General features: G+C 43.6%; 1 protein-coding gene across 2 annotated transcripts in view; it reads right to left on the minus strand.

Annotated features, from left to right (window-relative positions):
• The window catches only part of plxnb1a (plexin b1a), an 89,770-nt gene that overhangs the window by 31,319 nt on the left and 43,370 nt on the right, over nucleotides 1-15,081 (minus strand). For both annotated transcript variants that reach the window (XM_034695963.1, XM_034695964.1), the window contains exons 2-6: nucleotides 10,613-10,722; nucleotides 8,717-9,590; nucleotides 7,417-7,659; nucleotides 5,377-5,559; nucleotides 2,265-2,393 (exon numbers count right to left, since the gene is read on the minus strand). In XM_034695963.1, coding sequence (XP_034551854.1) covers nucleotides 2,265-2,393; nucleotides 5,377-5,559; nucleotides 7,417-7,659; nucleotides 8,717-9,580 — 1,419 coding nt within the window. In that variant the 5' untranslated portion in view covers nucleotides 9,581-9,590; nucleotides 10,613-10,722. The remainder of the gene's footprint in view (nucleotides 1-2,264; nucleotides 2,394-5,376; nucleotides 5,560-7,416; nucleotides 7,660-8,716; nucleotides 9,591-10,612; nucleotides 10,723-15,081) is intronic.

The raw sequence follows: 15,081 nt of genomic DNA on the forward strand, positions 1-15,081 counted from the left end.
TCTTTTACGCAGATTGTACCTTTATATCCCCTTGCCATTCTGAGGTTGCAACACAGAAGGGGAGGTAATGTTGCTCTGCTTCTTGAACCCACTGTAGGGTAAAGCCAAGTGAGGTCTGTGTTTAGGGGGAGCGTGAAGAGCGGTACAGGGGTGCGATGTTTCAAGGATGTTTAGACAAAATACTGGAGCAGCAATGTCCCAAACCAGCACATACATATGTTGTACTTGCCACTAGTTGCAGCAGTATAATACATTACTGAATTGCTTAAAGAAGTCCAGCATGTCGTGCACAATCCCACACTGGGCTCGCACCTTGAAAGTGTTGTTTGGTTCAGAGTTAAGTCCAACTGGAGGCCGCAGGTCCTTATTCAGACCGAGTCCTCGATATACAGACGAGCAGCTTCACCGGTCCATTCATCAGCTTCTCCCCGGCTGCCCACACACGCACTCTGTAGGGAGTGTGCCAACACAATGCAGGCCACTTTCTCCGATCAATACCATTGTCGTGTCTGACCCTACACCTCCTGCTGACTGTTGTGCTCGTCACAGTAGGCTCAGTGACCTTTGACCTCAGCAGCCAGCTGGCCTCTCTGTTTGCTCGTATGCTCTCTGCCTCTTATTCTTTTATCCCCTTTATCTGAGAGAATGACACAGCTTGAGGAAGTATCAAAGCCTGAAACACTCTGACAAACCATAAATTGTGTGACAGTGAATGATAAGACATGTTCGCTCTCGTGGATGGAGACATCTGGGTGAGAGGCTGAAAGGACGGACTCTTGAAAATGGCTACGGCTGTTTATGCATCTGTTGAGAAGTTCAAAGATCAAACACATTGAAAGCTGTGAGAGATTATTTAATAATATTATGAGGGTTGATGAATGTTGAATGAAATCTGCAATAAAAATAGACCTACTTTGGAACGTTGACTTATTTTGATATATTTTCTTGGAGAAGTTTTAAAAGTGGCGAATCCAAAAAATTTATACGACTTAGCAACAATCTTTGAGTAGTCAGTAAGCTGTAAGACTTAGTCAAAGTATTGTAGTTTTTCATCGTTAAAAGAAACATTGTCTTTTTCATAAATTTCACCTAATAAAGAAGCAAAACAAGGTGCTATCATTTGGTTTGTATCATTCGGTTTCTCATAAGAAGGAGCGATTGAAAGAATCTGTGATAGAAGTACAGAAGCTTTTCTGGTATTTTCATGTGCTGAGTCATTTCATTCAGTTTTATCAAATGCTTCTTAAAAAACTAAAACTGCGACCATACAGATTTGGAAGTTTTGGAAGTTATTCCCATCAAATGGGGATTTCATATTTAGGCCAATTTAAACGGAATAGCCAGACAAACCATCTCCTAATCAGAAATCGTCTCACATCTTCCCACAGAGTTTATTCCATGTTTTTAACTGCTCATAATTATCTTACAACAATAAAATTTAATCATGCAGCCATTTTTTTTACGCTAATGCGAGATCGGGTCGCAGAGGCAGCAGTCTGATGCTGGACTTCCACCAGATCCGTTTCCAGTCTGTCTCTGGCTCCATGCTCTCTCATCCGTCAACACCCACTGGATGTTTTTTCAGAACGCAGCATGGAGCAGGATCACCAGACAGCTGGATTCACGTGGCTGAGTTTTTCCAGTAATAATTACTGAGTCAAAGATTATCCTCCTCCTCTCCTCATCAGAGACACAGCCAGAACGCAATGGAGCGGATCCAGTGGGAGTTAACACAGACTAGAATAGAAACCTATCAGATCTGGTGCTGTGACCGATCGGAGACGGACCGGACATGGATCTGGTGGAATTTGTCCTTCAGCGAATTGACCAGGGCATCCCTCTACCCAGCAACATTTTCCAGCTCCTCCTGGGGAATCCTGAGTCGTGACCAGACCAGGTGAGATACATAATCCCTCCATCAAGTTCTGGGTCTACCCCGGGTTGGATGAGCCAGGAAAACCTCTAAAGGGAGGCATCGAGGAGGTATCCTTATCAAATGCCCAAACCATCTCAACTGACTTATTCAATGCAAAGGAGCAACTACTCCGAGCTCCTTCTGGATGTCCAAACTCTTGACCCGCTCTCTAAGGCTACGCCCAGACACCCTTTGGAGGAAGCTCATTTCAGCTGCTTGTAACTGTGACTTCATTCTTTCAGGCGATAAAATCATCAAGGAAAATGAGTGGCGGTAACACAAAGTATGGGAGCCCAAGCTTTCTGAAACAAAAAACTTAAGGCTCTAGTTACTACATCTCTGAACTTACTGTAGATTTGGTCATGATGTAGATGTGTGCTCCGTTCTGGTCAAGTAAAAGGTCACTGTTAATGGGGGAGTGTGGCTGGATCGTCATGTTTGCATAGACCTCCACTCGACCATCCTGGCCTAGATACACCTGAAGAGATGCATCAGAAAACAGCAGAGGATACATTATAAATATATACACACAGTATATATACAACTAACATTATTATTTAAGTAGTCTTATAAAAGAAAAGTTGCACATTCTCAGCACTACAGGATAAAAATAAAGAGCTAGAAACAGGAAAAGAAGCAGGAGGAGTATCTTCAGCGTTGGACTCAGATGCAAATCAAATCAGGCTTGTGCAGGATCGCAGCAGAAGTGGCCATGAATGTGATTATGAATCAGTCAAATCTAATATAAAGCGCAGGAAGACACCTCTCGCTTAAGTGATTCCCAGGCCTTCAAACTCTCATGTTACCTCCTGTTAATGAGATTAGCAGAGGTTTTCATGCCGCTCTCTGCAAGCCTCTCACTCGGTCACTGTGAGCAGAATGGAGAATCTGTTGTCCCATTAAGAGGATGCACTCAACACATTAACGTGTGGAAAGATGCTCTGTAATTCTCCATGACTTCAGCATACTTATGCAGTCTGCATGTCGCATTATGAAGATAACGTGCTGCTTTATTGAAAATGCAACATCTGTCAGACTAACAGATTTCATATGGCGGGATTAACATCATCTTCATCAGGCTTAAAATCAAGCATAGCGTTAGTTCATGCAGGCCACTGATTCAAGCTGGGCCTACAGAACATCAGCTGCTCTTAACACCCGCCCCTATCGTTCAGTTTAAACTGCTTCAGCCTGCCTTCTCTACCTGCGGTGCAGCCCACCTTCTTTTCTGTATGTGTCTGATTTTACCAGTATTCTCACGTATGCTGGCTCTATTCTGGGGTCTTTGCTGATGCTCTCCCTGCCTTGGCTTTTCATGTATGCACTTGAAAGATTTGGAAGGTGTGCTCTCCCCACCTCAGGCTTTGGCATTCCATGCTGGCACATGGAAGGGCAGGGAGTGCCAAGAACAGAGCAATACCAACAATACCACTTATTGCATGCAAGTAATACATTATTTTGACAAGAGTGGTCATGACTGATCTAACCTTAAATGAATAGCTCAGCATTTTGTGAAATAGGCTTTTGAAAAACTGAGTGATTCTTATTCAGTTTCCATGACAGACTGTATAGAAATGGACGTAGTATCTCTGACGTCGGCGCTGTTTAAAGCTAATCGTTGACGGGTGCCATATTTGGAAATTCTGAACACAACTTAGCTTTGTCTGAGCCAGTGTGAGATAAACAGGCAGGCCTTTAACCTTGTCGCTAACAGCTACAGGGTGCCGGCCTGTCAATCATGTCAGCCATGCCCTTATTTGAGCAAAAAACGTTTGTTTAATATCTTCAAAAATATGAGTTATAAAAAAATTCCGCCCATACAGTGTGTGCCGAGAGAGAAATTAGCTACTCAGACACAACCTGTTTTTGAACCCGGCTGTAAACATGATTATTTCTGCTGTAAAGATTGTCTTTTTTGAACTGGTGTGTATGTGGTAAGACCGGAGGTTGACGCTTGGTTTCCCTAAAATACTTTAGGGAGTCGCTCTGCATCTACTCCTCTGAACAACCACAGCTTCTCTTTTTTCACACTTCTGTTTTGTATGTAACAGAGAGCTGTTTCACGTTTCCTTTAGAGTTTGTACCAAGTTGAGCTCAGTTAAGTATCTTGTAGATGTAGCTTTAAGTTAAACAGAGACACAGAAGAGTGGTGTAGTGCACTTTCTTGCCATGAGACTTCTGAGAAAGTGCTGATGTGTTTCCACAAAGTTCAAGTTAAGTGCAAGATACTTTGTCCCAAGTTAGACTGTCCATCGCAAACACACTGGTATGAGGTCTTAAATGAGCCATAAGTTTAGAGCTTTCATACACACACACACACACACACACACACACACACACACACACACAAAGTCCTGTATCAGGATTCTGTGGAATTCGTCCTGCTGTGATACGCTAATCCTGTTACAATAGCTTACTTCAGATGGCTACATGGAGCGCTGCTTTGATCTACTACCTTTCAGCGTCATGTCTGACTCCATGTCTCGCTCTCTCTCTCTTTCACACTCTCTCTCACACACAAACACACACACACACACACACACACACACACACACACACACACACACACACACACACACACACACACACACACACACACACACACACACACACACACACACACACACACACACACACACACACACACACACTTTACATGTACATACACAGCGAGATAGACCTTCTAGATGATAAAGGACTTCCTGAATACCTAAGAGTAGTTATGTCTACATTTTCTTTTATCTGAATCCCTGTATGTATCAGATATGGAGATGTTTTTCTTAAAGATGGGATATACAGCGTGTTTTGGACAACACCAGGACAAGAAAGACTCTCTTTGACAATGTGAGACCCGAATTAAAGCTCATTGTGGGAGCACCAGTCTTCCAAAAACTTCAAAAACATTGGACTCCTTTAAATATTATCTAAAAAATGTGCTTATTCTCCAACAATCACACACGGCAGTCCTCAGAACAAAAAGCAAATGCATTAGACGTGTGATCATTTTGGTATGCTACCCTGTTTATGTTGGAGAGCTGTGAGAGCAGGAATGACTGGAATCTGTCAGGCTGAGGTTGTATAGCTATCTTAAAGTATTATGGGAACTGGCGTGGACTCTGTGAAAATGTTTTTCTGTGTGTAAGGTGTGTTTGCTTTTCTGGAAAATGATTCACATACATCCTTAGAAGGAGCAGGCCGCAACAGACACAGGGGCAGGGCTGCAGGGATCATGGTATTAAGTTAGCTCTGCTTGTGTGATTGCCCTTGCATGGAAAATTAAGAAAACTGCCTAAATAGGATATTGCCTAATGACCTAAATATTTCCATGAATCACAGTTCTTTGGGATGTACTCGTGATGTGTCCCGGGCGTTTCCCTGCCTCCCACCTGGTGCGTGCTGGGGCAGGTTAAAGGGCCTGGAGAACCTGGCACAAGCATGAAAGCATTCAGGACTTGAGCTACCTTGTGCAAAGTCCCTCTGGAGTCTCCGAGGAAGGCGATGCTGTGTCCGTCTCTGACGCTGACGGCCACAGCAGTGAGACGAGCTGCTGAGGTCTGCCACACAGCTTTGGCTTCAAGTGGTGCACGGCTTGCCATCGGACTGGGTGTGTGGTCTGAACCACAGGGATATGCCTTTAGGGTATTCTGCAACAAACAAAAACAGAGAGACTGGTCAGATAGTTTGTCCATGAATAAACAAAAAATTGTTTTCTTTGCATCGACTTTTAAAGTATGACTAAAGGATTTCAAATCTAATACAGATGCCAACACTTTGACTGGTTGATGATATAGCACAGATGTCAGAAAGTCTTGGCTGGAATGAAAACAGACTTCACTATGAGTGCACAGATTTTGTGCCAATATCATTGCAAGGTCCTCAGAAGGCTGTTTTCCTAAACAATTAATCTAATTTAGGTTTGTTTTTTTACTCTATCATGCATTGTCAACCAGTTTTGTCTAGAGCGCTTTCTGCTCAGCTGTGGAGCTGTGCTTTTTGGATTGCAGACAATGGAATTGGAGGACAGCCATAACGTGTAAATTATGGTTATAGTTGCGCTGTAACATCACTAAATGGTTTCAGAAGAGACATTTTGAAGCCCAGTGATGGTGGGTACCATATTGGATTAAACTTCAAAGAGGTGGAGCTAAGGCGACCTTGCAGCCAACATGTCGGCCTGTTTGTCAACTCAGCTGTGCGGCTAATTGTGCAAATTTTTATTCCTCATACAGTTTTAATAGATATGTTATAAAAAATATGGTGTAAGAATATAAATGATGCACATACCAAAAACTGTTTTTGAGCCAAGCTGTAAATGTTTTTCATTCTGCAGTAAAAATGGGCATTTTAACATGGGAGCTAACGGGGAGTCCTTGGCTTTCGCAGCCAGCATCTGGCAGTGGACACTCCAGGAACTGCAGCTTTTTTCTGCATTATATGGTTTCCAAAAAAGAAATGAACAGACGAGTATTATACAGATTGTACTGTATTGGCTATTTCTTTGTGACTGAAAGATAAGACCGACTCTGACCCTTGTGATTAATATCCAAAATAACTGCATCCTGAATATTGGGCGTAACGAAATGTTTTTACTTGAGGATTATTCTTTGAACAACCTTAAACAGTCTGAAAGCTCAGATCCAGACCAACAAATGCTTCTTCCCGTCTCTTCAATTAGTCTTCCGTTCTTTCCACAGAGCCTTTGAATCCTTTTAATTCACCATAAGAGGATTGCACCGTAGATTAAAGCAGACCAACAAGAACACAGCCAAGTCGTTCTCTTGGTTTGGCAAAACAACGACTCCAAATCCTGCCTGCCAGTAAGTCTTTGAGCTCTGGCTCCAGATAATTGGCCCTAAAGGAGGAAGCATAGCGAGTAATCAGCATCTCCTTTTCTTCCTCTGGATTATTATTTTATTCTTTGTCCCTGTCACTTTGTATGCTTGTCTCTTCTCCGATGTATACAACCCACCCCATCCCTCTCTCTCTTTCCTCTTATGTCAAAGGGTTTCAAAAGAACTTCATGTCAGTGCTCATTAAGCAGTGGCCCAGCTGATCCAGAGTTAGTTTAGTTTATTGATCCCTAACGATCCCATTAAATGGTTCTGAAGGCCGGCTGCAGGGCCGCAGAGGGGGTCAGTGGAGGGCTGCAGCTGGATGAAGCTTCTCCTGGAGCATCTTGGAGCTTTTCAATGACAGCCTCATTACGAGACATGCCTGCCTTTGAGTTTTCTGTCACTTGTTCTCAATGCCAAAGAGCCACTTATCCTCTGTTACCGTTTTTTACTTTGTTTTGTCTTTCTGTGAAACAAACTGAGTCAATTTACCAAGACGTTTTGCTGTACGAGAAACCGTCTGCTTTGATCAGATCATTGATTTAAAAGTCTTCAGCTCTAAAATATTTTGTTTTCTCCCTTCAGAGAAATGACGAGCATCGGAATGATGGCAAAGTTTTTGTTAAAAGACAAAAACCTTTCCCCCCTTTCTTCATGAAGTGTACTTACTATGGGCAGGTTGGCACAGCTGGACTTGACCTCGTACTCAATGTAGGCCACCTCTCCTCTCCCCTCCATCCGACCATCCTTGGTGTAGCAGAGGTCACGGGTGGAGTCGATGTGGCTGTCGAGCTCATCCAGCGGGTAAACACACAGAGCTGAGGCATCCAGGGGATTGTTGTTGGCCGAGCCCATGCGGGTGGAGAAGACTCCCAGCAGGTCCTCGCCTTCCTGACCCAAACCTTGTCCCACCTGTTGCAACAAAGGTGTGAGAAAATCTGACAGTCAACATCCCTTTCACCTCAACTTAGAACCCTTCCTGAAAACACCAGTTGTACCAGTTAAAAGAATGACGACCAAGCGAGTAGTTTAAACCTTTTAGGGAAATCCGAATGATCCAATACTAACTTGAGAACTGGCAGCACATAGCTTAATTTTCACGTGACGTCACACACTTATGGTCATGCCCCCCTAGAGGACAAAAAAAGTGTTATTCCTGCTACAGGCTATGGGAAATGTGCAACCTGACGAGATAAGCCCAGGTTCTGCTTCTTAAGAATCCAATCTGAAAAAGAAAATCCTGAGAGAAGGATATGTGGATTAATTATATTAGACGCTCTGCTGTCCCTGGTGAGGGAACAAAAAGGTGTATTTTAGTACTCGTTCTGACATGGTCTTCATTGATCCAGCGGTAGCTTGTTGACACTGCTAGCAATGCAGCTAATGCTAGCTTAGTAATGTGCGCTGTTTTCACAACAGGACACTTTCATCACTCTGGTGATATAGTGGTCTTAGGTAAGTCGAGGAGGGGGTTAATACTTAGTGTCAAGGCTTCACTGTGAACTTTAGAGAGGGAGACTTGTTTGACACATCTGTATGAACGATATCAGTCAACTTTGCCTTGATGAGGAAGAATTTCTCACCCTACACCCCTCAAACTGCAGTGTTAGTGACCCGACCGGATCCAGAATATATTTAGCTGTCTATAATTTTATAAGCTTTCATCCGGGCGGCGGTGTGAAAGAAAGGATTCTTGTATCACCAACGTAAAGTTCTGGCAAGGACTCGTCAGGTGATATAAATATGCCGTAGCAGCTCCATAGACTGTTCAATGGAAGTCGTCATTTTACTACGCTCTTTTTGACCTCCAGGCTTTCCTGCTGGTCACATTACTGAAACTGTGAATTGCTGCTTAGATCAGGGCATTGAATGGTGCACTTGCTGCAACAAGATACTGCAATTGACACTGTATCAAAACCTGATTTGCCAATGTCTGTGTCCAAACAACTCAAAATACATAAAAAAGTACCTGAGCAGCCTGAAGCAGGTTGAAAGTCCTGGAGGAGGAGGAAGGAGATCTGCAGACAAGAGGAACTTCAACATAGGAGTAATAGGATGTGTCGTCCAGACACACTCTGGCAGCGTAGGTCCGGTACTCCCTGGACACTGACTTGATGTCACGGCGGTAAAATAAGAAGTACACATATGTGCGTCGTGTGAATGTCTTCACGAAATGATGATCGTATTCCGACAGACGCCCGGCCACAGCCAGCTTTGCGGTCTCCTCATAGGAGAAGACGGGCTCAGATGAAAGGTGGCGAGTGGAGATGGGTGGATGGCTGGCAGTGTAGCCCCGACCCACATACATCACCGTCCTCTCACCGCCACGGAGCCCCACCACCAGCCCCACTGTTGACACTGTTGGATCATTGGCGGCAACATATTGTGTGTCTACAGGCCTTTCAGTGGAGAAGAGCACCTTCTTGATGGAAGCCAGGCTGCGTTTCTGACAGGTGCCCTGGTGGATGCTCCCGCAGGTGATCAGCTCTGATGCCTGAGGATCCACCAGTAGCAGTTTGTTGTGGTTACTTGTTCTCCTGGCCTGGGGACAGTTAAACTCTGTGACTGGAGGGAGGCACTCTTTGCTGTCGCTCACAGGACCGGTCTTTTCCTCCTGCTCCAGCCGGAGTCCATCTGATCCATCCAGCTGGAATAGGTGGTCCCTGGCTCCCAGGTACACCGTCCCCAGAGAGGAGTCAGGGTGGAGCACCAGGTGCTGGAACTCAGTGTCATTACGGGTAAAACGAGGATAGGAACGACCATGGGCTAAGACAAAGATGAGGTGTGTGAAAAGGAAGAGCAGGGTGGATATCAGAGCCTTCCCATGTAGCATCGCAAATATTCTGAAGGAAGAAACAGAAACAGCAGCATTGGAGGATGTTTGAGGTAAAACATGAAGACTATATGAGGTAAAAAGCTTCTATTTGGTAGCGGAGAAAGTGTTATAGTCTAATAGATACATTTTAAGACAGGAAAAGGTTATGTTGACTCATGTTAACTAGTCTCTAAAAATAGTATGGGAAGTTGAGCTTTCAGTTATCAGGCACCTCTCCTTTGGAATCATCTATGAGTCAGGGTCTGGGAGGCAGACATCCTCTCTACTTTTAAGAGTAGGCTTCAAACTTTTCTTTTTGATAAAGCTCATAACTAAGGGCTGGCTTATGCTTGGACCAGCTCTTAGTTATGCTGCCATACGCTTAGACTGCTTGGGGAACTGACACACTGGGACCCTGTCTCTCCCTCTTTCTCCTCTGTCTGTCCGTCACTTACTTTAAGTCGTCCTGTCCCATTAAAGTTACTAACCATAGACCTTTCTGGAGTCCCTGAGCTCCCTTGTCTCGTAGGTTCCTCAAGATCTCTGCCGTAGACAGCCTGCTGCTGTGGACGTGCCAGACTCCAGATGCTTCAACTACTACTATCCGTCTCAACGCTATCATCTTTCTCTCTCTCTTTTCATCTCCCTGTATCTCTCTTTACAACCCCAACACGGTCTCAGCAGATGTCTGTCTAACATGAGTCTGGTTCTGCTTGAGGTTTCTGCCTGTTAAAGGAAGTTTGTCCTTGCCCGCTGTAACTTGCTAAATTCTGCGAGGTGCAATGCTCATGGTAGATTAAGAAGAGATCAGATGTTGGGTCTTTGTTAATAATATAATATAGAGCACGGTCTAGACCTGCTCTGTTTGTAAAGAGTCTTCAGATAACATTTGTTGGGATTTTTCGCTATATAAATAAAGAATAATTGATTGATCTTTAAAGACTTTAGTTCCAGGAGGTAAAATATATACTTTAACACACGAGATGCAATGTACATAAAAATATAAATAGTTTTTAGCATTCAAATACACTTCAAAGAATAAACTCTTACCATCTATGTTCTTTGTTAAGATGAAGTAATCCTCCCCCTCTTCACCTGGAATCATATCCCATTCCTTTTCCGTCTGTCTGAGGCCGTCAGCAACAAAGAGGATTATTCATCTGTAAACACGAAGGAGAGAGAGAGAGACGTGACTCAGATTGACAGAAGCAAATCTCAGGATGACTCTTGTCGTGTTTTATTCATCAAAAACCTCACAGCATCGAGCAAATGATTACTCACGCCGTGTTAATGCCTCCACCTCTATATGGAGCGGAATAAAAAAAGAATCAGTATCTTTTACAGCCGGAGCAATCGAAACATCAACTCTCATTTCCCATTTCCACAGCCGTCACTCAACACCTCCAGCAGAGTGGTTTGTGGACACTGAGAGCCTTTGCATTAGAGATAAAACCCCTTTAATTATTGAGCAGGTTCCTCAGACCTTTCCCTGACCCCGTTGAGGAAGGTCACGTAGGAATAAAGAAGTGACTCCTTCACAGTAATGTACACAACAAGCTTTACATGTGGGATTCATCAGAGCTCTGTATATGAAATAACACGGATAGGTATTTGAAGTCAGCTCAGGGACATTTAATTTGTGGATAACAAAGTCATAGAAAAGTATAGAAAGTCTTTGTCTCTGTAAGTGTGATATTAAAATCACAATATTTTGTATCATTACCTTACTGTGTGAATAGATTGTCACAGCATTAAACATGCAGCGCCATCTCACCTAACTGTAGACACCCTGGGGCTGCAAACGGGACAAAGACGAGGGGGAAGAAAGGGAGGAGGCCGGGGAATCTGTGTGTGTGTGTGTGTGTGTGTGTGTGTGTGTGTGTGTGTGTGTGTGTGTGTGTGTGTGTGTGGGTGTGTGTGTGTGTGTGAGTGTGTTTCTGCGTTTGACCAGGGGCCATGCAGGAGCAGGTGCATACGTCTTAGTACGTGTCTGGCAAGTGGCTGCGGCTCGGACCCCCTCTTAACTTATTCATGAGCAGAGTAAGAAGTATAATAAGTAATAACCCCACGCCCACTGTCAGAGGATTTGAGTCGGGTGTGTGTGTGGGTGAATGTCGAAAGGAGTGGCCATTACAGTCTGTTCAACAGGGCTGAAAATCCACACAGCCCTCTGGGGCAGGAGAGGAATATTCTTTATGAAATATGAATCTAAAACAAACCAATTCTTTGAGTTCATGTTTTATTGAATCAAATCTGACAGAGCGTTCAGTTACATGTCGTCTGCGGCTACATGAGTTCTCCCTTTCTTCAGGAGTAGAAATGTCTGTCGATGAGAAGGTGGACCGCTCCACGATAGAGTCCAGGGTCAATATGAAGGCCATCCTCTGGATTGTTTTTGAAGTATGAGAGAAACTGATGTTTACCTTGGGGTGATGAATTATTCAAATTTTCCTAATGGACACCTAAAGACCATTTAGTGGCATCATAAACTTAAAGCTTGTGTAAGGAGTTTTAGCTGGTTATGAAACAAACTGAAACTAATATTGATTTCTCTTTATGAGCTAAAATAGTAAACAAAACCATCAATAAGAAAAGTGATTCTTTCTACACAGATATTTTTAATATCTAAAACCTCTTGCGGGCCTGTAGGTATCAAATCTAAGAGATGAGCTGTATGCTGCTGATTCAGCCTTTTTTCACATGATACACATCATAGACTGTATGATAAATGGACATATTATCTGTGACATCACCAATCTGTTCCTGAGCGCTGTTTTGAAGCCAATCATCGGCAGAAGCCATATTGAAAATTCTGAACTCAACTTCTGTCGAGCTAGTGTGAGGGGAAGAGGCGGGCTTTGAGCCTCCTAGCCAACAGCTACAGTGTTCCTGCCTGTCAATCAAGTCAGTCCTTAAAGCTGGGGTTGGTAATCAGATTTAGATACAATTTTTGTTATACTGGTTAAAAAGATATTTATGTCCTGATGGCAATCAATACATAATGTGTTCTTAAAAAAGAGCGAAGAAAAGCTGCTATCTACAGCCAGAGTAAACCTGGGAAAACACCAACCAATCACCGTTTTTTGGGTGCCAAAATTTTAAACCATTCAAATCCCGTCCTGCCGTTCTGCCCGCCTCCTGCACGTACATTTCCCCGGCGTGTACTTCTCGTCCCCGTCCCCTGCCTCTGCTTCCCCTGCCTCTATTCACTGCCCCTCTCGCTCCACCTTGGGCCTGTCCCCTCTGACCCGATGAGGGGCTTTGCTCAGGACTGTAGTCCGGATCAGAGTCTAAACAGCTCTCACCACGGGGCTCTGACAAGCAGAAGAATTAATGACATTTAGTAAGTCCTACAGAAAATGTATATCAGGGTTCCCACTCTTTTCCAGAGATCATTTTCCAGGACATTTTCATTGATGATCAAGCTGGTATGACAGTCTAAATTGAGTTCCTAATTTAGTTCCTAAATAGTCTAATATGTTCCTCTCAGTGGAAGTCTATATTGAAAGACATGTAGTCTATGGCTATCAATGAAATCATCTCTTACATACTTATAAAATATAAATATAAAATGAGCTAAGAAAAAAACAAAAGAGCCTACAAAGGAATCAGGAAGCTGCCTTACTTAAATAAATAATAATAATGATCAGAGGATCAGTGCATAAATTTACCTAAATAGAACTGAATGACAAAGATGGCCACAAATGTTTCTCAACTCAACTCAAACTCAAAATATACCTTCTTAATCATGATATTCATCCTGCTAAGTGGTCGATATAAAGCAAAAAAAAAATCAAATTTTTTTATTTGAGTTACCGTAAACTCTGTATTTGAGGATCTCTCAGAGATTTAAAAAAATGTAAACTTCCTTCTTCCTGCATGGCGCTGTCTATTATGACCAGCAACGTCTACAACGTGGAGTTTCTGTGAAGCTGTGTCGCTCTTTTTGTTCCGTTTGTTTTCACTATCAGGAGTTTGCACTCCTACTAGCTAGAGCAGGGGTTCTGAAACTTTTTGGAGCCAGGGACCCCTTACAGGTGAGAAAATTGTCCAAGGCCCCATCATAATTGTAACACAGATTAAGCACATTAGTGATGTGTCATGATCAAAAGCTGCGGCTCTGAGAGCCGATGCTTTATAGTGAATCAGAAGAGCCGGCTCACTCCAGCTCTGCTCACAGCAGAACTTTGTTGTGATTGGTCAGCATGGCGGCCATGCGGCCAATCACATGTGAGGATAAAGGATACAGGTGATGGAGGGGAGGCTGTGTATCGTGGTTTCATCTGTTCCTTCCCAGAGGGTTAGGGTTCTTCTCAAAGACCGGGCAAATACTAACTGAGAGGAGAAATCGGATCAGCCCATCCAAGCTGAGGCATCTGATTTTTCTCAATGCCAACCTGAGGACATTAATAATGTTTGCTCCTGTTTGGTTCTGTTTGCTCGAGTTTGGTTCTGGTTCTGTTTTCTTGAGTTTGGTTCTGGTTCTGGTTCTGTTAACTTGAGTTGGTTCTGGTTCTGTTTCCTTGAGTTTGGTTCTGGTTCTGTTTGCTTGAGTTTGGTTCTGGTTCGGTTCTGGTTCGGTTCTGGTATGGTTCTGGTAAAGTTCTGGTTCGATTCTGTTCTGGTTCGGTTCTGGTTCGATTCTGTTCTGGTTCGCTTCTGGTTCGGTTCTGGTACGGTTCTGTTATGGTTCTGGTTCGGTTCTGATTCGGTTCTGGTTCGGTTCTGGTTCGGTTCTGGTTCGGTTCTGGTTCTGGTTCGGTTCCGGTTCGGTTCTGGTTGGGTTCTGGTTCGGTTCTGGTTCGGTTCTGGTTCGGTTCTGGTTCAGTTCTGGTTGGGTTTGCTTGGGTTTGGTTCTGGTTCTGTTTGCTTAAGTTTAGTTCTGGTTCTAACCCTAACCCTAACCCCAATCCTAACCCTAACCCTAATCCTAACCCTAACCCTAATTCTAACCCTAATCACAACCCTAACCCTAATCCTAACCCTAATCCTAACCCTAACCCTAATTCTAACCCTAATCACAACCCTAACCCTAATCCTAACCCTAATCCTAACCCTAACCCTAACCCTAATCCTAACCCTAATCCTAAACCCCAATTCTAACCCTAATCACAACCCTAATCCTAACCCTAACCCTAATCAAAACCCTAATCCTAACCCTAACCCTAATCCTAACCCTAATTCTAACCCTAACCCTAATCACAACCCTAATCCTAACCCTAATCACAACCCTAACCCTAACCCTAATCCTAACCCTAATCCTAACCCTAATCACAACCCTAACCCTAATCCTAACCCTAAACCTAACCCTAATCAAACCCTAACCCTAACCCAGTCTTTACCCTAACCCTAAACCTAACCTTAATCCTAACCCTTACCCTAATCCTAATCATAACCCTAACCCTAATCCTAACCCTAACCCTAATTCTAACCCTAACCCTAATCCTAACCCTAACCCTAATTCTAACCCTAACCCTAATCCTAACCCTAATCCTAACCCTAATCACAACCCTAACCCT

This window comes from Notolabrus celidotus, chromosome 11, assembly GCF_009762535.1.
Source record: "Notolabrus celidotus isolate fNotCel1 chromosome 11, fNotCel1.pri, whole genome shotgun sequence".
Classification (NCBI taxonomy): Eukaryota; Metazoa; Chordata; class Actinopteri; order Labriformes; family Labridae; genus Notolabrus; species Notolabrus celidotus.